Below are 24,513 nucleotides of genomic sequence, written 5' to 3' on the forward strand. Positions count from 1 at the left end.
TCTGCTATAAACGCTACAGTGTAATAACACATTCAGGAATTATGCTGAACTTGGTAAAGAAAAAAACACCCAAACCAGCTGTTGCTTGCTGGAAGAGCCTCCAGATGATCTGTAAATGTGAAAGCACTGCTGACTGCAAACACAACAGATGTCCAGAAACAAGCCTGCATTGCCATATTCAGACTTACTGGAGATGGGTTAGGCACCTTCCAGCTTATTTCCATTAGTGCGTAATTGTTTGGGCTTCTGCAGCTCAAAGGAGGTGAACTGGTGTTTGTTGTGATGACTGGATGAGAAAGAAAACATATACTTTGCCTCCTGAAAAAGATCCGTAAGCTTGAGACTACTTACAAAATGTACATGTTCAGTGTGAATTCATAAGGAGACAATTCAACTTCACTTGTCATTTAGTGTTTTCCTTCCCCATGCTAGTTCTCATACCATGAAAGCAATAATGGATTCCAGTGGATTCTGGAATGTGCATTCATGTAGAAATGTTACATGAGTTGTAACTTAGGACAAAATCGAGATGATACAAAATGGCTTTGGGTTGTGATTGTTTTTATTTGATCTTAGACTGCATATTTGATTGGTGAGTGCAATGTGATTCCATGCATGAATGGTAAAGTACAACTTCCGTGACTTTCATAAGCTACTGCTAAGATATCTCCAATACAAAAAAAGGAAGCAATGGTGTTGTAGTAACATTCTGCAAAATGGTTTTAAAACTTCATGTCATTCATACTGATAAAGATTGTTTGTGACTCCCTGGAAAATGCATGCTTGACAGTAAGCTCACTTAAGTGTTCCTAGTGAACTTAATACTATAAAAATCATGTTCTATACGCAACAGATAGATGTAATTGCTGGGACTTGTGATTTAACAAAACAGTGTGAGTGGAGATGTATCCAGACTCTATAACTTTGGCTGTCTGAAGTCAATGTTTGCTACACGACATCTAATGAGAGCAAATCTGTGTCGATTTTTATGTGACCCAGAGGGCTTTGCTTTCAGACAAATTGTCCTTTCTGATGTTCTTGGGAGTGATAGAGACTTTTAAGCTGTTTTCCTGTGCTTAGATAAGAAGCTGTAAATAGTTGGTATCAACTCCTTGCAACGGTTCTAAGCTGCCTTCCGGAATATAAAAGCACAGCAGTATGTAGCAGCACAGCAGTGTTAGAAGAACATGCTCAATGGGTCCCCTTTTTTCTTATCTAATGCTATGTTCCAATTCATGACTTAATTTCTTGCTTAAAATACTGCTTGTGATAATCATCTGCTTTCCTCTTCTTGGCTCTATGTGGCCTTGAATTCCAGCACTAGACTACCCATAAGCAGAAAAAAAAGAAGCAAGAGCTAAAGGATGCCAAGCACGTATCGTCCATGGTGTAGAAGTTGGAGTTCTTATAAGCCTCATTACAAATGTATCCCAAAGGGTTTTCTATTTATAAATATCTGTTTATGACTTAGAGTAACTTATTAGTTAGGTTTTCTTATTGAAATTTAATTTCTAAGAAATTATTTGATACAATATATATTTTCTCAAAGTTGTTGTTAGATTTTTAAATATTTTATTTTGTAAGGGAGAGAAGAAATATGTCCAAAAGTTGTTCCAGAATTCATGTCTGTTGTACTAAACTAAAATATTTGGGGAAGCCGAATTATTAAATTACTATGACTTTTAATCTCGAAAAATTTAAAAGGGAATGCACTTTAAAATGAGAACCACCACCCTCTAAGCAAATATTACTTAAAGCTGTGAATTAGATAAACAACTACTAATAAGCTTGCATCTTTTGAAATGTTTAAGTGGGCCTTGCTTCTCACCAACAAAAGGTGTTTTGTAGTAATAGATACCTGAGATCATAAGGGTTCTGCTGTACCACTATGTATTTTCATATACAGCTCCACAATCTGTTTCTTGTCACTACAGTATTTTGCATCTTAATTTTATTACATCGTGTGGAGGCAAAAATACATACTTTTGAAGATTATCTACAGCATTTGTAGATAACTGATTGATAGTTCTCATCAATTTCTTTTGGTATATCAACATTATAAGTTGTTTTCATGAACCTCATATGGATTGAATAGTCTTTATTCTCTAAAATGGGAAGAATTTATTCTGAAGTGGGAAGAAGCTTGCGTTTATATATTTCACTTCCCTGCCTTTTGCCCCACAACTGACGGGGAAACAACCAGGGAGCTCTGTGGGTAACTTGAGACTGGCTGATGCCAGGATGGAGGGCTAGGCCTTCCTGAAGGCTTTTTTGTTTATTTGTTTTGGTTTTGCCTTTTATCTAGTTAACAGGTATGGGAAAAAATAAAGAAAGAGAAGCAATAACTGTGTCAAAAGACAGTGGAATCATGCAGAAAAAAGAGTTTGTTATGTTTTGTTTCAGAATTAGTATTCCAAGTTAATATTTGAACAAATTAAGGCCTAGAACTATTTTAAACTCAAAAAAAAAAGGCACTCAGTCACAGTATATGTATTTTAATACAATTTAATAATATGCTGTTGGACTGTTTAATTTTTACACCTCAGGGCAGCACTGAAAACTATTTCTAATTTAAGATGCTTCTTCTCATGAGGGTAGTACTTTTTCTTATATAGCACCTGTTTTTAAACTCCAAATCTGAATCTACAAATGTAAAACCTGACTTTTGAAATATTTGCTTTTTTGAACACTCTTCTTTAAAGGACCTATCAGGATCTCTCTCCCAAATGCTAGAAGCTTGAAGGATAAGGGAGGAGCAATGTTGCATGGCCCAAACACATGTGCTTTCGTCATTAGCAAGGTACAGCATGACCTCATGTTGACCTCAAAGGTAAATCGCTAACAGGGAACGATTATACATGCCTGTGAAAACAGCCTAGTCATGAGCATAATCAAAACAGTTACTTCAGCGTGTAGAATAAAATTAAATTTACACCTCTGTCTGCCTTTCTCTTTCTCTCTCTGTCTCTCTCCAAATCTCTTCTTGAGAGAATGTTGTGTTTTTTATATATGTGTTTGTCGTGAAAGGAGATTACAGTTTTTTGAGGTCATAATAAATGCCTAAGTATTGGGAACCCATCTTGTATCTAATTTAACCAGACTATAAAAGTGTATAATTGATTGCTCCTTTTAACTAAAGGTTTCATTTATTGTCTAGAGTATTGATATTGCAGCTTTGAGAGTGTGTCTTTATTACCTCGGGGAGTATGGTGGAGTTCTGAAATGTATAGTTCATTTAGACTTACGAGAATGTCTTTTAAATATCAATACATTAACTTTTGTGTGCTTATATTTAGACTGCCACACAAACATATGATATTTTATATTTTGTATAAAGGATTGTAAATATTCTGTAGCGTGTTGCCACACATCTCTACATATGTTGGAATATGATTTTAGCTAGCAGTTCTGAGCTATTTGAAGAAGAATTGCTGCCAGCATCTTGGAACTGTTAGCCGTGTTTTCCCATATAAGTTGTATAATAATATTGTTTGATATGAATTTGTGTTCTTTTTAATAGAATGAGAGAGCGTATTCCTTCTGCGGAACAATAGAATACATGGCTCCAGATATTGTAAAAGGAGGAGATACTGGCCATGATAAGGTATGTTCTGTCCCAGTTTCATCTATTACTAAGGAGTTTTATTCTTCAGGTAACACTGTTCAGATGTTATCGTATTTAAACATGCTTTCTTTCAGGTTGTCATAGTATAGATGTTTTTAGCTATGTTCAAAATCATGGATACAATGTATTTTTACATTGTAAATCTTATTTTTAGTGTCGTCTAAGTAAAGGCATACTTAAATCTATTTAGGTTCATTTCTTTTCTATTAATTTTTTTCTGATGTGTTTAAACTTTAGCTGAAGAACAGAAGAGAATTAGCTGATAAATTCTCATACTTAAAAACTAATTCAAATTAGTAAAAAAAAAAAAAAAAAGTTTCACAGATAGCTAACATTCTGATATGCCTTAAATTGTACAATAAGTTAAGCTACAGACTTCTCTTTCTTGAAGTTTGGAGTTCACCTTTATGAAATGTTCTCCACTTATCAGAAATAAATTTCATTTAGCTTGAGTTTTAAGTTTTATTATGAAATGCATAATAACACGAGTCAGTAATTGATGGCTTGTCAAAATTTCTTTCAGTTAAGTAAAGATCAAGAAGATATATATGATTTTGTTTCAAATGTCACCTCTTAATATCTCTTCACTACAGGAATTCTACAAGATCCCTAGGTTGTTAATAATAGTTTATTAATCTAGGAAGTTTTCCTGAATATTCAATCTTTTTGTTTGTTTGTTTTTCTGTAGATTAGGTTTATTTGACTTGGTTTTCTCTTAATGGACATGTTCACAACTTCTTTTATAACAGCCTTTTTAAGAATTAGAAAATGTCTCCTCCGATCTCTCTCTTTTTTTTTTTTCCTACACTAATTGTGCTTATACTTTTCCTTGATGATGCTTTGTTCTTTTCTTAATGTTCATTCTTTTCTTTTGGTCTCTGAATTGTCCCATATATTTCCTTAAACTGGGAGCACTGTAATTGGTGCAGTATTTGATCTAGACTTTGGCAGTTTGGAGTACACCAGGATGATAATTCTCTATAATTCTTGAATTAAATTATAAAGATAGAACATACTTTGTCTTTCTACTGAGTTATTGACTCACTCTTAATTGGTATTCTGTCTTCTACATTTTTTCTACAGTGCTGATTGTTTAATCGTTATTATAAATGGAACTTTATATTCATACATTTGAACACTTTTCTGCACTGTGTCCTGTTGCTTTCATCTTGCCAGTTTCAGAGCTTTTTTCCAGTGTATGAGGGGCTTTGAATTCTGATTCTGTCTTCTGAAGAGCTTACAAATTTAGTATCATTCTTAGTTTGATGGTAAATCTCTACTCTGTTATCTTTTATCAGTTCTATTTGATATTATCATCAAGCCAGAGCCCTACGGTATTCAATCAGAAAGTGTAAGAGTCTGACAGCAAATGATTGACACCTGATAAATAAGTGTGATTTTTCCACTGCCTGTGTTCCACTGCCATGCGGTGATGGTTTTTTCTCTCTGACGTGGTTGGCTCACTATGGGTAATGTGATATGGCACAGTGCTACATGATTTTTAGCATATTTCATACCTGTACATGTAGCAGCCCCATGATCTTATCAAAAAAAAAAAAATTTTTCTTGTTCTGCTTTTGATTGCTCAGTGTCTTTGCTTTGTAATGTGTCCTCCAGTAGCTTTAAAACTTGCTGCAGTATTACATGTAATAAAAGATTTGAGTTTTTTCTGATTATGTAAATAATTTTCTTTTTTAAATCAGTATCTGTTTTATTAAAAAAAAAAAAATCTTATTCTGGGATCGTCCCTGATAATTACATGTTTGCAAATGTAATCCCTAACAATACAGACCTCTTCAGTTAGTTCTTTTAGACACTCTTAGATAAATACACCAAACCAAATTTTTCTTTGCATCTTAAACAGAAAAACTAAAAATGAGGCTAAATTTGGATTTCTTCATTAATTGTCCTCCTGTGTTATTTTATGTCAACACAAGCAAACCAGAAGTTCAGTTTCATGCATTTGCAAGTTTAATGGAAGGAAAACCGGGAAGTTCAAACATCTGTAGCTAAAATGATTTTTTTAATGAAGTTAAAACTAGACTTCTTTCATTATTATTCATAGTAGCATCCTTCCTGATGGGAGAAATACTTATGAATAAAAGCTGTTATTTTTAATTATTTTATCATTATTATTAAATTAAAATTAAATTTTATTTATAATTAAAAATATGTTTCATCATTGACAGAGTACATGAGTGCAGATATCTTGCAAACTGCATCTCAAAAAAAATTTATTAAAAAAACTTGGCTTTCTCTCCCCAGGGAAATACCTATCCTTGAATCCTTGAATTTATATAGCCTACTTCATGTATTGGAATAGTCAGACAAAACTGGAGACAGTATAGCTAAGGAAGGCATTATCTGAAGGCATTTTTGAGGTGCTGATCTTAAGATAAATGAACAACAACAACAACAAAAAAACAGAATTATGAATAATGAGTAACATATACGTGTGTGTGTGTGTATATATATACACATATATACATACACTAGAATATGGAAAGAATATAGGTATTGACAGGTGATATAACATGGAAATTCTGTGAAATTTTTGGATGTCCCAATTAACTGTAACCCATAGACTTCCAATGTGCTTTTCAGAAGTTCTTAGATTTCATTTTCAGACTTTTAAAATTTGATGTCTCATTCCTTTTTAGGAAGCCTTAGGTGTCTCTTATTTAGAATCTGCTTTAAAATTCTTAGCCCTTCACAGCTATGAAGGCAAAAATAAATTTTGGGGAAAAAGAAATGAAACTGCTATAATCAGGAAAAAGAGAACTCAGTTTCAAAAGCTAAGCTGAGTTATTTTGAAGTTGTATTAATTTAGCATTGAGAATACATACTTAGCTCAGTCAGTACTGCAGTCCTGTCAGCTTTACTGTATTGATCCTTTACTATATCCTATTACTGTATTGATCCTTTACTATATCCTATCCAGAGTGATAGGTAGGGCCCTGCTCTTCTTGCTGGCTGTTTACTAGGTGCATTGTTTTATTCTTCCTTTTATTAGCAATATTTTTGTGCTGTATTGTAACATCCATAATTATTTTTTTCTACAGGCTGTTGATTGGTGGAGTGTTGGTGTTCTCATGTATGAATTATTAACTGGAGCGTCACCATTTACAGTTGATGGAGAGAAAAATTCCCAAGCAGAGATTTCTAGGTAAGATTCTTAACAATAGAGTGTGCACATACTATTTCACAAAGTGTCATATATGTGTATGCTGGGGCGGTTCAAAACTAAAATTTAAGAAGAAAGTGATACTAGAGCAATCACTTTGGTGTTCTGCTTAAGAGAATGACATCTGGACAGGTTTTATTAACATTAACATATTATTGAAATAAATGGGTCCTTGAAGGGCAGTTCTGTTGATTTAAATTATGGTGGAACCACAGCTTTTGTGGATGATGTTCAGCCCCATTGTATGTATGTTTAGTGTTGGAAAAAGTCGAACTAAATAAGTTCCAGGCAAACAGAAAAATCAAATTCAAAATCTTGATATGTAATTAATCATTTATTTAGTTGGAGAGATTTTTATCAGCTCTTACTATGTCAGTACCATCAAACCATAGCTTTAAAGCATTGAGGAGTATCCTAAACTGCCATTTTTGTCAAAGGTAATGTCTTAGTAGTATATAAATTTATTTTATGAATATATAACATTGAATCAAAGAATATGATCCTTTCTATCCATACTTGCATTTCTGAGGAAAAAAGTGACTATGAAGCTTACAGGATAAAGATAAACCCTAGCATTTTTATGTTTTATGTGTGAAGTTTTTCTGATTTGACTGTCTCTTGATAGCATTATGTGCTCTTGGTTATTTCAGGTTTTCAGATGAGATGAGATTAAATTCAAAACCGAGAAACCACAAAGTTGCTAACATCTTTCCTCTGGTAGTCAATAACCTAATTTCTGACCTAAATTTAGTAGTGGCAAGGTTACTGCTTTGTTTTCATGGACTAGTATTGTTTCTTTCTAAGTTTCTGTTCTGGATGGTGTCTGCACATTTGTAGACAGCAATCCTGTCACTTTTCATCTTCCATTTTCATAAATGTACAAGGTAGGTTCAGGTAGTTTTCTTATGGTAAGGATGCTCCTCAATCTCCCGGTTTCTGGAGGAAACCCTTTTCTTAACTCAGTTTGTAGTGTTTTTTTTCTTACATATGGAAAATTTTAATTGTATTCCAGCTAAGATTTCAAAATTTCTCTTCTTATGAGAAGCAATAATTGACCATCTGGGCAAAAAGACGTTCCTTCCTTTTTTTTCAGGTTCCTCATGTTGATGGCAATGAGAGACTTGAGAGATTTAATTCCTTTTTCTTTAACACTTTTAACTGATGGTTTCCTTTTTTATAAGTGAAAAGTATCATTGTATGTCACTGCATGACTGCATTTGAGACTTGAGTACTGAAATAATAGGAAAGAGATGAAATCAAGTTGCCCCTGCTTTTTGAATCCCTTTCGTTGATGGCTCCCTCTTTGAGGGATGACCTGTTTTGTGCATTTGCAGTTTGGTGTATGTGATAAATGTTACATTCCTTTTCAATGAGTATCTCAATATTGCTGTCTTCCCCGTCCTGGCTGCTGAAGACAGGAAAGTTCCTGTGAAACCTTCTGGGGAATGGTGATTTTGCCACTTGCCTTGGGGAGCAGTGGGAGTGCTTGGGAAGTTCCTGGAAGATGGGGTAGACCAGGCATTAAAAAAGGGGTAGGTGCAAGATGTCAGCACGCTGTCATCCTGCAGCGCAGGCAGGGAACGAAGTGCCTCTCGGGGTCCCTGGATAGACCTCTTTTTCTAGACATTGAAGGGAGTTATCTAGAGTTTGCAGAGGTTTAAATAGCTGCTAGGCTGCTGATTTTGGAGCAGGCCTGAAAGAAATGACCCACCTGTCAAGATGCACTAGCTTGTTAAATTTATTAATTCTTGTTTCAGAAATGTGCCCCCAGTATTTATTTCTAGCTTGAGTAAAATGAGTTCTTTGAAGAAATAACAGTTCTCTATCTTAAGCCTTTCTGGTCTAAAAGCTATGCTTTTTATTTCCCTTTTTCTTTGCTGGTCAGTTCCTTTTGCCATTAAGGGTGCATTCTCAGTTTACATTTAATGCCTTTTGGGAGGTGAGGGAGTGCTAATTTCTTCAGTTATGCCTGCAGCCTTTCCTGTAATGTTGAATGAGGATGCCAATTCTAGGTGCTCTTTCACCTGTAATTTAAACAGATTCCAGGTTCTCTCCATTGCTTGCTTTTATCTTTTGGGTTTCATTTCTTCTCTCTCACTCTTTTTAAAAAAAAAAAAAATTGCAAATAAGTTCCTTAAATATTTGCAGCTGTCAGTGGTGATGAAATCAGTAGCACTGGCACAGAGATTTGAGTTGGTATAATACACTTTAGCATGCTAATTGCAGCAGACTTGGAGAATTCAATTTTTTCCTATTCATTCATCAGCTCTGAAAGCATAAGTTTCATGGAGCTTCATTTTTCTAAGTTTAAGGTCGGCGGGGGGGAGAAAAAAAGTCTTGTTCTAAATGAATCCTGGTCCTTCCCTTATTCTACACAGCCTTTCAGTAAAGCAGATGGTTTTAAGACAGTTGTAAGGGCTATATCAAAGTCTACAAAACACCTCTCAACTGGGAATCCACAAATAGGTCTACCTTTGGAACAGAAGAATCTGGCATTAGCTGTTCTAATCTCTTCACTTTCAAATTTGAAGGTGAAAACTGTGCTCTGAAAGCTTTCTGCTCAGCTCTCTAAAAGGATTACAGCTTGACATCACTTTTTCCTGTTCCCAAAACATCAGGATGGATATGTATCTTTCTGGTGATACTTACACTGCAGTTCTGAGGACCCTGATAGTGAGACTATAGAGTAGTAGAGTAAACCTAATGTTTTTGCTGGTCAATGGCAGTGATACTTTCAGTGTAGTTTTCTGTAATTTGATCATGTCTTCTACCTTGAGGAAACAAAAATATGAGCTTCAGATCCTGCACTTCTGGATTTTATTATCTTCACTATTTACTCCAATCTGCTGTTTTCCGTCTTTTAACCAGTTACTAGCCATGGCTGTTCTTGTTATCCCATGGCAATTTAGTTTCCTTAAACATCTGAGTTATTTGCTGAAAGCGTCTTGTAAAACTACATAGCTGTCATCAATCAAATTACTCTTGTACACATCCTTGTTAACCCCTTCTAAGAACTGCTTAGGAGCTTCTGTGGAGGAACTTTCCTTTACAAAAATCACACTGACTTTTTTCTGATAGATGATATTTATCCATCTATCTTCTAATCTGATACTTAATTATGGCTCCTGATTTGTCTCTGTGAATGTTGTGCTTACCTGCTGGTGATTCCCCATATATATATATGTATATGTATATATTTAAGTGGTTTCACTTTTGCCATCCCTCCTGTCTTTTGAGTATCATGGAAGTTTAAGTGGAATGTTAAACAGTGCTGTTACTATAGCAAATCATTTATTTTTTTAACAGTTAATATGGTAAGTAATTGCCAAATCAATTTTGTCTGTTTTCCTAGGAGAATATTAAAAAGTGAGCCACCTTATCCACAAGAAATGAGTGCACTATCTAAAGATATAATTCAGCGTCTTTTGATGAAAGATCCCAAGAAAAGGCTAGGTTGTGGTCCAACTGATGCTGATGAAATCAAACAACATCCTTTTTTCCAGGTAAAGAAAAAAAAATTATTCCTAGATTCCACTAACTCTATTTCAGTTCCTTTAGAAGGTGTGGTAACAACATGAATAATTGAAGTTAGTCAGAGTATCTGTGTGCTTTTGTATATACTTCATGTGCATGCCACAACAAGAACATGGAAGCTTTTCACTTCCTTTTGTCATGGCTTCTAACAGTTATTTTAAGCAGCTAAAAATGCAAAATTTAAATCAGCAGACTTAATAGAAAACTCTTTATATCGTGTGTGTGTATGCTTTTTTTTTTTCCCCACCGATATTATTAATAACATTTGAATATTGAGAAAATTATTTGACAACTTTCTCTTGGGAATTACATTTTGTTCTGAATTAATAGCTTTTAATTCTGTTCAGATCTGAGTGCATTAACTAATGCTTGGATTCAAACAATACCACAATAATGTATTTGCTAAACTATATGGTTACTTTCATTGCTGTTAGTATTGTCTCTGTACCATTAAACATAAAAATTAAAAGGAAACGGTCAAGTGGAAATTTCTAGTAATGGTTATAAAACTAAATATATTTTTAATTAGTGTAAATGTTGGACTAGTTAAATTGGGCAACTTAAATTAGAAAAATAAAGGGAATGTTTTCAGTGTAATTAACATTCAGCATAGGCAGAATCTTGGATTTTTAACTTTGCAGTTTGTTTTTGTTCTTTTTGCATTTCCATCATCTATTATGATTTTAAAACTGTATCATTGCTACACACAAGTAAGTACATAATATTTATTAACTAAGGAAAGTATCAGGATACAATCTGAATGCTTTTGCTTCTGCTTATGAGTTAGAGCAAATGGGGTTAGAACTGTTTTATTTTGGACAAGTCTTTTTTTCAGTATACTTCCTGTTACATTTTAATTTGATTTAATCTTCTTTTCCTTTTGTTTTGTTTAGAATATAAACTGGGATGATTTAGCTGCCAAAAAAGTATCAGCTCCATTTAAACCAGTAATAAGAGATGAGTTGGACGTTAGTAACTTTGCAGAAGAGTTTACAGAAATGGATCCAACATATTCTCCTGCAGCTACCCCTCAGACTTCAGAAAGAGTATTTCAGGTATTTTGGGGGAAACTAGCTAGTTTGAAGTACGAATCTTCTCTGTTACTGCAAAAGAATGGAAGCAGAGGCAAATTTTTAGCATTAATTTCCATTTTTTAAATTATTTATTTATACATGTAGACAGTCATATGACAACTTCCAACAAGCCTTACTGGAGATGAGGCTTAACATTGAGCACAGTGTTATCTCCCAATTACAGTTTCTAAATTATATTATGAATATACTGATTTCATTTAAAGTTGTTCTAAAACTTTCGATGTTTTGTATGTAACATTATTCTTTGTGCACAACAATTTCAAACTCTGCTGTTCTCTGATGTCTCGATTCTGTAGGGATATTCTTTCGTTGCACCTTCTATTTTGTTTAAACGCAATGCAGCTACAGTAGATCCAATTCAGTTTCATGTGGGGGATGAACGGCCTGGAATTGCAACCATTGCCAGAAGTGCTATGATGAAGGTAATAATGATATCAAGAGCTAAATTAATCGGATTAATTTGGAAGTGCATAAAATTTTCAAAGCAACAGTTGCGGGCTAGGCTAGAGATCACAAAACAATCATGTTTACTCTTTATTGGCTCCTCAGGTGATTCAAGCATATATTGTGCATGTGGTGCTATTAAAAAGTGAGAAATGAGAAGATTGTCTCATTTTCCAGGAGATGGAGTATAATAATAATAGTAATTTAACTCCTGAAAGTTCTTACTCATCCAACTATAAAATATATTTTGAAGATACTTTAATCATGTCAGAGTTCCTTTTATGATGTATTTGCCCAAAACTATGTACAGCTGTGTGAAGCCTTTTAATAATACACAATATTGTAATGTCTTCCAATGAGCACATAGTTTTGTGGATAAATGTTTTTACAAACCATTCCTGCTCCTGTTTGTCTGAATATTTTGTACCTTAAGCTATTGTGATAGTAATGCTTTATGTAGTGACTATTGTTGTTGAATGTAGCTTAAGATTTGCTCTTTGTTAGAATAAAATTTATGCGTTTATTAAATACAAATTAAAAATATATATTTTATCCAAGTGAGCTCTTTTACAATTTTTAAATGCAGATGAAAAATTCTCACAATACTTTACTCTTTGTCTTTGACTGTGTATACTAAAAGTATTCTGCAGAACTAAACACAGACAGTTTCCTAACAGGACTCTCCATTTTATCATCATTATGAACTGGATCTGAAAGAGAAACCATTGGGAGAAGGAAGTTTTTCCATTTGTCGAAAGTGCTTACACAAGAAAACTAGCCAAGAGTATGCAGTAAAAATAATTAGCAAAAGGTATAAATATTCTATAAGACAATAAAAATATTTTCTTTGCTTACTGTCACCCATGGATTAGAATAATGTTCGCTACATTTTGGAAGTGAAAAAATAGTTTTAAAATAATTTTTAAATAATTCCTATTTGAAAAAAACTACAGGGTCATACAGTAACTTTATTACTTCTAAAAAAAGAGGTCTGAGAGTCATTTGAGATTAAAGCTTCCTTTAAGCAAATGTTATCTTCATTAGGAAAGAGAAAAGAAGAAACCTGAAAAATGCTTTTATAATTGTAGTCTACCCCTGAATTCCCCTAATTTTGCTCCTAATATGAATACCTTAGAAGATTCTCTTGTCTTTAGACCTGAGTGAACTGAACAAAGGCTCTTGCTAGCTCCATTTTCTTGGCAGCCTGAGTAATTGCCTAGGACAGTATTTTTAAGAAGTATCCATAGTGTGGTTTTGCTTCAGGCCCAAGTAATTTTTTTGTTTGGTTGGTTGGGTTTTTTTGTGAGCCTAAAATGGTATGAGGCCATGTTATAATATCTTTCCTTCGGATGTTCTGAAGGGAGAACCACCACAGTGGAGATAGTCCCCACAAACAAAGCAAGTCAACTATCAGGTCCTCTTGTAGAACTCTCCTTTCCTTCCTCTTTTTCTCTGGTGATTTCTGCATGGAGAGGAAGGACTCTTTGAGGTCTGGATTGGAGGAAGGTTTTTTTGCTTCCTTTTGCTCATTATTCACCAGAAAATATGTCCCTAGCATGCTGTAAAATCATAGCAGGAAAAGAAAGGGAAAGTGTAAATGTGCTATTATCAAAATAATTGTTGACAGTGACCTCTTCTTTCAAGATGTTTGGCTGTAACTCTGCTTTTCCAGACTCTAGAAGTAACTATCCCCCAGACTTGAGTCTTTTGTCATACCTTTTCTGCATTGCATAAGCTCAAGAATAAGACACCTAAACATGTGTGTCTGTGCATGAGGCCAGTTTTCCAAGTTCTTTCTGCAGTAAATAGAGGCTGAGTCACAACTCCTGGTGGAGTCTAAAGAGAGAGTTGGGCTGGGCACTAGATGCGGGATTCACTTACGTAAACACAGGTGTCTATGTAGTGCTGTCTATTTAGCTGCTGTTGGCTGTCCTACGTGTCCTCCAGTTCCCATCAAGCTTGTGAGTATTATTTTCCAGATAAAGATATCTTCCAGGCTTTCCCAAATGATGTGAAGCAATGGAGTCATGTTCTAGATGTGCATTTTAGGCTGAACTAAAGTTCACCCTGCACATTGCACTAGCTAAAAATCACAGGTTATAATGGGAGCTTGGACACATAGACCTTTACATTTGGGTGATTTCATATGAAATTCTGTCTTGCGTCTACGTTCAGAAGGACTTTTCTTTTCCCCCAAAGTGGTACAAGCAGAGCTGTTGGTCAGTAGTTAGGCTAAAAGATCTGATGTTTCTGGATAACTGAGCAAGCTAGTTATTTTTCATAGAAATAATCTTTGAGGAACTCTGTCTCTCAGTGATATTACTCACAGGTTCTTTTGCACTTTCTCCTTCATCTTGGTGGAACAGGCTAAAGGAAGGTAAGAAGTGGTCTATCATAGAATCATAGAATGCTTAGGGTTGGAAGGGACCTCTAGAGATCATCTAGTCCAACCCCCCTGCATACGCAGGGACACCTAAAGCACGTGGCGCAGGACTGCATCCAAGCGGGTTTTGAAGATCTCCAGAGGAGGAGACTCTACAACCTCTCTGGGCAGCCTGTTCCAGTGCTCTGTCACCCTCACTGTTAAGAAATTTTTCCTTAAGTTCCTATGGAATTTTTGATGTTTCAGTTTCCGGCCATTTCCTCTAGTCCTATCAGTGGCCACCACTGAAAAGAGACCATCCCCGTCCTCTGCACTCCCTCCCTTGAGGTATTTATATACACTGATTAGATCCCCTCTCAGCCTTCTCTTCTCCAGGATGAACAGGCCCAGCTCCCTCAGCCTCTCCTCATAGGGCAGATAAGAAAAGATATTCTGGGATTGCAGGCTGTAGGCAGACTTGGGGAATGTTTTCCAAGTATTTTGAGGTAGCTATAAAATTAGAGCCTGAATGATGTGGGCCAGCCTTGAACCGAAAACTGTTTAGGTGTAAATAATACTGTTCTGAGGACAACACTATTAATCTTAACTCCTGCTAACAAGAAAAGTATGTTAATCTGCCAGTAATTTTTTTTTTCCTTTCAAAAGATGTCAGTCTTTCATTCTACCCGTAGCAAAAGTGAATCCTGTACCTAGGAAAACCTTTCATGGTACTTCAGATGACAGGTCAGATGAAGAGCTGGTCTCCACTCTTGCTTTGTATTTATTGCCCCGTCCAACAATTTTATCTGAAGCCCAGTAAAATAGTGGAGTCTTGTAAACTTGCTGGACTGGGTATTTTAAAATGTCCCAAATATTTTTCATAATATTATCTGTCTATAAATCTGAGATGATAACAATATTTATAGTAGGGAAATATTTTGAAAAGTTCAGACAGGAGTATCTAAATTCATGATACTGTCCCTTTTCGGTCTGTTTCCTGTCTCTGCCTTTTCCTGATATTATTTCCTATGAGATAAAGACTGTTGGAGACAAATTAAGGGTCAGGAATCACTTGTAGTTTCAACAACAGCAACCAAGATACAAAAAGAAAAGCTTAGTTTACCTCTTGGTTATTGGAAGTGTGCAGAAAAACAGATTCCTTCTGCACCAAATTCTCACTGCACTCCTAGTCCTGTTAGAGAGGGGGGTAAAAACGCTCTCACAAGAGAAGAACATGTGTAGAGAGATAGAGAGAGGTTCTTCCTGTGTCAGCTATCAGCCCATTCTGTAAGTCAGTGCAGGTTTAGCCTTTCTACTCAGTAGGGGAGAGTTTGGGCAAAATTTCTCAGGCATTTTTTGGCCCAAAATAAAGACATGGGTTTTTTCTTTCTAGGTGAAAATGAAATATTTTGCTTTTTCCCCCCATTCAAAGAACATCTTTAATGTCCACGTGTTTCCCCCCTCCTCCCCACCCCCAACTAGTATTTCAGTACTTGAAATAGAATTGGCAGATGACTTCCCCTCTGGTGCTAATCTCTGTTCCGTTTCAAATTTTTACAAAGGCCTGTCTTGGGGTTCCTGTGTATAGCATAACTCATTTATGGATAACATTATCCTTTTTCTAATAGGACCTTTTGATCTCTCAATACAGCTGTGAAAGTTGTACCCTATGTACAACTGGAAAGGGTAGAGCCAAAAATTAGAGTCTTTAAGATAATGATGAACTAATCTGGATATTTGTAGGAACAGATGTGAAGTCAAATTGCCCTGGACTAAGGGAAAGGTTTGTTTTTGATAGAAAATGTGATACTTTTTCAGTGCTTGCTGTAGCAATTGGCAAGTTCCAGTTGCATCAAAAATGTTGTCTGGTTGGGGGTGGTATTTTTTTGTCTTAGTTTGTCAGGTTACTTGAAGAGTTGTACTCAGCTCACTTTAAACATGAATGAGCTTTCAGTAGTGTTCATGAAGTTGTAATATTCCAAGAGCCTGGGTTACAAGCTACTTAAGAAAATAGATATAATACTTTTAAAGTGCTCAGTAAAATTGGATTAAAATGACTACTCAACTTTTCCAGAATGGAAGCCAACACCCAGAGAGAAATAACAGCCCTGAAACTCTGCGAAGCACACCCCAATGTAGTGAAGTTGCATGAAGTTTATCACGATCAGGTAATTTAAAGAATCTATAATCAGTACACATCCAAAGTCTTAACTTATTTGTCTCCCTACAGACTTGTCATCTTACATGGCAGTATTGCATTTTTTGCAAGTAAATAAATGGGTTGAAATAGAGAAAACACTAACAGTCTTCAATCTCGGTGAAACCAATAGCAACAATGTCATTCGAGATTTGGTCCTTCTTATTGGTCTGATGCATTACAAAGCAGCAATTTTAACCATTTGAGCTCTAAAAACCTATCACACCTATCTCAGGTGAATGTTGGGCTGTAATGCAAATGTTTAATGTTTTTTATTTTTCTTGTTTTAGCTTCACACGTTTCTAGTGATGGAATTGCTTAAGGGAGGAGAATTGCTTGAACGTATTCAGAAGAAGAAACACTTCAGTGAGACAGAAGCCAGTCATATTATGCGCAGACTTGTTTCAGCTGTGAGCCATATGCATGATGTAGGAGTAGTCCATAGAGATCTGAAGCCGGAGGTATTATGACTTGCTTGTATATGTTACTGCATCAAGTTATTAAGCATCTGCAATATTTCTGTATTTCTCTTTTTTTGTTACAGATTTTTTAAAAACAAAGCAACTGTCATGAAACACTCAATTTTGTCAACAATTTATGCTGACTTGTTTAAAAAACGTTTTTGTTTTTGACAGAAGTACCTAATTATTTACTCTATGAAACTGCTTACAAGCAGGGCTGGTTTGCTTGGGTATTTCACCTGCACACTTCCATCTTTTTTTTAATGTTAATTTTCTTTGTAGGGCTTGCAACACTCTGCTGTTGTACTTTCCAGTTAAACACAAAATGAACTACAAACTAATACAAACCGTTAGTAAAGATGTGTGATTTGATTTGATTTCAGTGAGTTCAGTAATTTCTCAAGAGAAAATATTATGTTATTTAATACATACTTTTCAATAATTACTTGTTCTGAGCCTTGATTGTGTTTTTATCTCGCAGCAGCATTTTGTTCTCCCAATAATTCACTTCAGTATATTATGTTTCACCACTGGCTTTGATCTGCTGCTTGAAGCCAATATTTCCTCTTTTTGGTGTTTTGTCAGCCATGGGCTTGGAGGGGTATCGGGAGTTTTTTAGCCTTGGAATAGTATAAATTCATGTCAGTTGATTCAGCAAGGGCACTGTTCTATTGATGACTGCAGTTATAACTCAGCAGCTTGCCAAACCCTGTCCATCCCAAGTTCGAAATGCTCCCCAATTCCTACTGATGTTTCATCCTTTCGTAATATAACTTCTGTTCTATTACAAACCTACCTCTTTTGTAGCATTTCCAATTCAATAGGTAAAATGTTTTTTTCCAGTTGATGGTATTGAAGTGTTTCTGAAAATCAATTCAAAACCTAAGCTTTTTGAAAGCATCTTTTTACTGGAGTCTGCATACTACAAAAGCAGTGCACTAAAAGAAGGGTTATTGTGAAAATGTAATGTGTCAGTTGAAAATACAGCTCTTGACATAAAGCTCTGAAAATACAGAATACAGAATGAATACAGCTCTGAAAATACAGAAAATTTTCTTTGCTCACACCATCAAGGGAACAAAACAGCTTTTGAAACAAGTCATTGTTAAAAGGCGAAATGTAGAAATCCCTTCTCTTTCCCTTTTCTCTTCCTTTTACATTTTATTATTATCTTGAATATAAGGGCCAGATTTAGTAAAGCTTCTGCCGAATGGTTGTTGAGGAAGTCTTCAGTGCTCCAGCCTGTTCAGGAACAGAAATTCGGAAGTCCAAGTAATGAAGGCTTAGCCAGCAATTTGCATAGTGCATTGCCTTTATAAAGATGGACTGTCTGATCTAACCATCCTGTCTCTTTCCTGCTTGTGGTTTTGAAAGCTACTATTTTAGGTTCATTCATGGAGCTAGTATAGGATTCGCAACCTTCTCGATGTAGGTGTGGCTTGTGCACCTTGCTGTTGTTCTAGCAGCTCCAGTCTGAGTTTTTCAGAAGTAAGCAAATGCAGAAAAAAAAATCGTAACTATATTCTACTCAACTTTCTGACCAATGTTGGTATTAATTTTTGTTTGCTTTCAGAATTTATTGTTTACAGATGAAACTGATAATTCAGAAATAAAGATAATTGATTTTGGCTTTGCTCGTTTAAAACCACCTGATAATCAGCCCCTTAAGACTCCATGTTTTACTCTTCATTATGCTGCCCCAGAACTCCTGAATCACAATGGTTATGATGAATCCTGTGACCTCTGGAGTTTGGGGGTCATTTTGGTGAGTGTTATTTATTTATCTTACATATTTATACATATTTATCTTACATCTTATTTATCTGTATATTTATCTTACTCTATATATTTACTTTTTGTTAAAATGTAGAGGACTCAACACAATTTGAACCTTCAGTTGGCTGGATATTGATTTTGAGTGAGGTAAAGATGCTGGTGCTGAAAGCTTTGGGGTCTCCAAAGATAGATGTTTTCCAGAGTGGAGATTTTTTTTCCTTAGCAGTGGATTAAATGAAACATTTCTGAGAATGGAAAAACAGTCTGGGAATTGAAACAGTTTGGTTCTTGAAATGAAAGTTTCTTATTAGAAGATTTTATAGGTATCTATATAATCTTCTGACAGTTCCAGTTCGCAGAAGGAATCAGCCTGCAGGCTGCATTCTGATTTACAAAAAAAAATATTTTAGCAGATATAAATTGGATGAACCTATATTAGTGTTTTGAAAGTAGCTTCTTTAAAAATATGTTTTTTATTATGAGGATTCTAGATAGTCTTGCATATTTTAAGTTACCTATATCTATCTATTCTTCTCTCTATATATATAGTCTTGAAATTGTTTGTACTAATAAAAGATCAGCGATGTTCTACAAACAACGGTAACTAAGTATTCAATGAAAATATAGTAGAGTTGTCAATAAATAGACAGTACTGGCTAATATTACTTTCGTTCTCCTGATAGTATACAATGCTATCAGGACAGGTACCATTTCAGTCTCAAGACAAAAGTTTGACATGCACCAGTGCGTTGGAAATTATGAAGAAAATAAAAAAGGGAGAATTTTCTTTTGAAGGGGAAGCTTGGAAAAATGTTTCTGAAGAGGCCAAAGAGTTGATTCAAGGTATTTAATCACAAACACCATAAGGCTTATATTCTTTATTCCAAAAATGAAATCTAGAGAGCTATACAATATCTAGATACTCTTATCAGCATGGGAGGACCTACCCTGGCAACATAGCATCCACAGCTACCGAGCCTGTAGTGCCTGGTAAGGACAGAGCTGGGCACACACCAGCCTGGCATTCAGAATTGCCCCTATACCCGACACAGAACCTTCTACTGCAGCGAGGTATTGGTAGAGAAGTAACTTTTGCATTTCCTGGGGTCAGAAGAAAGTAAAGAGCTTTTCAAACCTGGAGCACAGCCACTGTTTTAAAAATGTATTTCTTCTTTCTGAGTATATGTAGAAGCAGGCTTTTAAGGATTTTCTCTGTTGAAAATGTGGGCATCTCTAGGCTTTAGACGTTAGTGGATCGGGCACTCCTGATCCTAAATTACCCTCTTGAACTTCATCCATGATATGTTTTAAGCAAGTCCTTTTGCAGTCGTGTGCCCCTACAAAGAGAGAGTTATCTTGTAAATGAATTATCTTAGAGTTATTATATGAGTTATCAAACAACTAAAGAGCAATTTCTAGCATTTAATGAGTCTTCTGAAGAGGATTTTAAAGAGCATCTACTACAATGATAGTTTAACACTACAAGAGCCTTATCTAAGATAAATATTGGCATATCTAGGATAAATATTGGCATGACTTTGTTACCAAAATGATACACAGGGTTTTCTTACAGATTGTTGTTTAGTCTATTAACAGATGCTAGGTAATAACTCCTGAATTAAGTGTATATAATACATTTCGTCTAGGACTTCTGACAGTGGATCCAAACAAAAGAATTAAAATGTCCAGCTTGAGATACAATGAATGGCTCCAGGATGGCAGCCAGCTGTCCTCCAACCCTTTAATGACTCCTGATAACTTGGGCTCCTCCGGAGGTGCAGTGCATACATATGTCAAAGCTACCTTTCATGTAAGTTCTAAGAAATTGTATGTCATATACTAATTTTTTAATGTGCTGGGTTTTTTATTAATTAAAAGTTTATTTGTACTTTTAATTCTGTGATTGCTTGTGGCTGGTTTTTTTTCTATGTGCATAACATTTATGAGTGAGTACTATGAAATGGGGTAAGGAGCTGAATTGCTTGAAAACTTAATACTAAGTTGTTCAGGATTGAGAGACAGCTGTTTATGTAATGGCTATTATAAATATGTTATTTTAGAGAATTATGTTAAAAGAAATTTAATACTTCATTTAGAAATGAACTCTTCTGTTTAACTTATGTCACTTTGGATTTTTTTTGTCCATCTTATGGTTACAAAATCGAAGTAAAAGTTCTGGAATATATCTGTTTCATATTTTTACTATCATGGATACCTTTTTAGTGGATGTGATAGTCTACTGATATAAATTTATTTTAAATGTGTAAGTTGTAACTGTATTATACAAATGTAGTTATTGATTCTCATAATACCTTCTACTGAGTATAAAGTGATATCAAACAGCTTGATGCTGAAATACTTGTAAGGATTTACTACCAAGAAGAAAGAAACAAAACAATAGTTACATGCAGATATTGCAATAACGCAAAATGATTAGAAAAGAAAAGCTGAAAGAAAAACTGTAATTTAACTAGGGCTAACTAGTTCTGGAAGTATAATCTTGAGTGGTTTTAAGGCTAAATAAAAAATATTTCAAAATTATACACAGTGGCAAATGCCAATTAATAATATTAGGTATTGGTCAAAAAAAATGACAAACAGAGTCTTAAATAATTTTAAAGGCCGTTGCTGTAGTTGCAATAAGAAATGTCAAGAAATCATAGTATGCCTTACCACAGTTCATACTAGCGTAGAGCCATGAAGTATCTTAAACTCTAAAGAAATACTTAGAATTGCCTTTTATTTTTAAACAGGCCTTTAACAAGTACAAAAGAGAAGGATTTTGTCTCCAGAATGTTGACAAGGCACCTCTCGCAAAGAGAAGGAAAATGAAAAAAACAAGTACAAGCACAGAGACACGTAGCAGCTCCAGTGAAAGTTCACATTCTTCTTCCTCCCATTCTCATGGTAAAACTACACCTACAAAGACGCTGCAGCCAGCAAACCCCACAGACAGCAATAACCCAGAAACCATCTTCCAATTTTCTGACTGAAAAGCAGAGAATATCATGTCTTGAGGACTTAAGTGTTTATAAACTTGGTAGTAGCTATATTGTCCTCTCCCTCCCTCGCTTCCTGGGGCTTACAGGCCACGGGAATGTCTGTTGCTTTAAAAATGTATTTCAGTCATACTTTTTAGCTTTGTATTTCAATACTTTTGTTTTTAGCATTAGATTTGGTATCCCTGGATATGGTATAATACTATTATACAACCAGCATTGTACTCTCTTAGGGCTCAATTACTAGTGCGCAGTCAAGCTCCAAGTAAGGAGCTTTGCTGCTCATGGTACAACTTAGTGGAAGATTGTTTCTCAATGTCAAAATCTTCCTCCCAGTTTCTTCCCCACTGCTCAAAGAAAGGAATGCTCTGGTAAAACGTTATCAATATTTTGGGTCTTGTCCTTTTGTCTGGCTGTCAGAAAAATGTCATAGAATTTGATTCTTCATGCAAGAAATCAAATAGAGTTTCAATATAGTTCTTTAAGACCTTTTAGATTTGTGATTACATTTCATCGCATGTATTCAAAATCTAAGAACAAAATGAAGCGTTCAGAACTCCTCTTGTGTTATATTTAAAAGTTACTCCACATATCTTGCTTTCAACAACCGGGAATATAAATCTTGGATACTTCTTTTTATTTATTTTTAAGCATCTAGAATAATAGATGTCTAATAGGTGAAGTGACCAGTACTGTGATGCAATATTTTTATTTCTACTTTTTGAAGTTACTGACTTTTAAAATGTTTTACAGATTCTAAAACCTAATGATATATAACAGAGAAAGTGAAATTTCATATTGAGTACTTTGGAAAATGGTCACATGTTAAAAATATATTTCAAGAGTTAATTTATATTTTCTTTTTATATTTACACAATTTTAGAATACTGAGATTTTTTTAAGGTTGCAAAAACTCCAGTTTCAATATTTGTTATTATAGGGTCCATGCAAAATGTATACCAAGTTATTTGAATTTTGCGTTGTGCAAATATGGCAGTTGATTTAATAGTTACTGTAAAGTATTAGGATATATTTTTTCGTTTTGCACTTTATAACATCGGAATGAGATGTTTTATAATAAAGTGCACACAGATCTTCTTTCCTACAAGGTGCTGAGCGCTGCTTTGCTGCCTGGAATCACCTGGAGTCCACCGTGATGGTGGCTATGGCCATTGCGAAGGAGAACTGTGTACTTTGCAGGAGTGAATCCCCCTGTATATTATCCAGTGTTTTCATTCCTTACTTTAAATTGCAAAGCTCTTTCTATCTTGCTTTTACATTGTATGTAACAAATACTAGACCTGGGCACCTTGTGTAGTGTAGTTATTAACAACTCATGCACTGGGAATACTAAAGGGAAATTATATTGAACACTGTGCTTCACAACTCGCTCACTGCGCTGTTCTGCAGTGACGTATTTCCTACTGTGATAGTATAGTATGTACAGAACTGTTTAGAATCATAAATGTGACAAGCATTATCAGCGATAAGCTGATAAAAATTGAATTGATCAGCATATTTTGTAAATTTCTAGAGAGCACTTTTATTGCTCCTGCTCTCGATGGCTAGGCTCCTGTTTTGCAAATACTTATGCATGTGAGTCTTTCCACTGGAATCAGGGAGACTCATTGTGAAAAGTTAGGCATATGCATAAATTTGTGTGATGGAAGATGAATTGAATAGGATATTTTGTTAATAGCTTACTGTATTTTAAAGTAAACTTAATCCAAACCCTATGCAAAAAAAAAGTTATAGGAATTGTTTATATTAGTGGTTTTATTTATAGAATTACATCAGATATCAGTATTGATAAATACAACACATCCATGTTTACAGGGATTGTGTGTATCAAAATAAGGCTTTGAAGCCTAACATGTTTGTTCTATGTTTCTTTAATATTAATAATGGCATTCTGCGGTTTGGGAATTGCTCATGTGAATTACTTTACTACTTTCTTGATGTGAATGTCAACAGTAATTGCAGCATTAATTTCAGGTTGATGTGAATATTGAGATTTGCACTGTTTATGTAGAAGTAGTATATTTAAAGATCAGTATATGTGCTAATAACACAAACAGTTTTAAGTGGCCGGTGTTAAAAATATTGAAAAATAATTGTCAATGTAATATATGCAGGTTTGCTTTCTGAATGCTTTCTTTGGAAGTAATCTCAATAGTGAACATGGCTCATTTGTAAAGAAATACCTTCCGTCTCCCCAATAAACTTGCTGTAAATACAGAAAAATTCCACAATTAGTACTTGTTACGCAGACAGTTCAAGTGAATTGCGGGGGCAGGTTGTTTGTGAAGTTCAGTGGCTGCACTCTGAGGAGCTCTTGCCACGGTATTTGTTTTCTTCACAGTGGATACAGCAAAAAAGCTGTTTTGAGATTTGATTTCATTTAAGTGTAAGAAGGTTTTGAGTATTAAATGGATTTGGAATATTGTCACCCTGCTGAAATCAATTTTTAGAGTTGGAAGCATGATACAGTTGTTTCCCTCTTGGGAAATTTAAACTGATGCCTTTTCATATCTTTATAGAAATTCAATAAAAAATAAATAAAATATTAAAATAAAAAGGAATGCTGACACAAGCTACCAAATGCTACAGGAAATGGTTCTCTTGTCAGATTTTTTTCCACAGTTTCTCACAGTCTTTGTGAGAGACTTCAATGAGTTTAAAATGGTTAAAACTCACATGAATGAGTATATGTCACTTACATGAAAGACGACTTTTATATGAGAATATGTCTGTTTTTCTGTGCTCTAACAGCAGATTAAAGAAAAAAATTTAAACAGGGTAATTGTGTTGCATGGGTAAGTACTGTTAGGTGTTGA

At 34.9% G+C, this 24,513-nt stretch overlaps 1 protein-coding gene across 1 annotated transcript in view; it reads left to right on the forward strand.

Annotated features, from left to right (window-relative positions):
- The window catches only part of RPS6KA5 (ribosomal protein S6 kinase A5), a 58,477-nt gene extending 34,557 nt beyond the window's left edge, over nucleotides 1-23,920 (forward strand). The window contains exons 6-17 of the mRNA XM_088539719.1: nucleotides 3,521-3,604; nucleotides 6,688-6,791; nucleotides 10,162-10,312; nucleotides 11,237-11,398; nucleotides 11,734-11,859; nucleotides 12,559-12,692; nucleotides 16,318-16,411; nucleotides 16,731-16,901; nucleotides 18,475-18,666; nucleotides 19,361-19,520; nucleotides 20,324-20,487; nucleotides 21,431-23,920. Of these exons, the coding sequence (XP_088395845.1) occupies nucleotides 3,521-3,604; nucleotides 6,688-6,791; nucleotides 10,162-10,312; nucleotides 11,237-11,398; nucleotides 11,734-11,859; nucleotides 12,559-12,692; nucleotides 16,318-16,411; nucleotides 16,731-16,901; nucleotides 18,475-18,666; nucleotides 19,361-19,520; nucleotides 20,324-20,487; nucleotides 21,431-21,670 (1,782 nt within the window). The 3' untranslated portion in view covers nucleotides 21,671-23,920. The remainder of the gene's footprint in view (nucleotides 1-3,520; nucleotides 3,605-6,687; nucleotides 6,792-10,161; nucleotides 10,313-11,236; nucleotides 11,399-11,733; nucleotides 11,860-12,558; nucleotides 12,693-16,317; nucleotides 16,412-16,730; nucleotides 16,902-18,474; nucleotides 18,667-19,360; nucleotides 19,521-20,323; nucleotides 20,488-21,430) is intronic.
- The last annotated feature ends 593 nt before the right edge of the window (nucleotides 23,921-24,513 follow it).

The sequence above is a fragment of the Tinamus guttatus genome, unplaced genomic scaffold, assembly GCF_059628265.1.
Source record: "Tinamus guttatus ecotype Peru unplaced genomic scaffold, ASM5962826v1 Tinamus_guttatus_pri_ptg000048l, whole genome shotgun sequence".
In the NCBI taxonomy this organism is placed as follows: Eukaryota; Metazoa; Chordata; class Aves; order Tinamiformes; family Tinamidae; genus Tinamus; species Tinamus guttatus.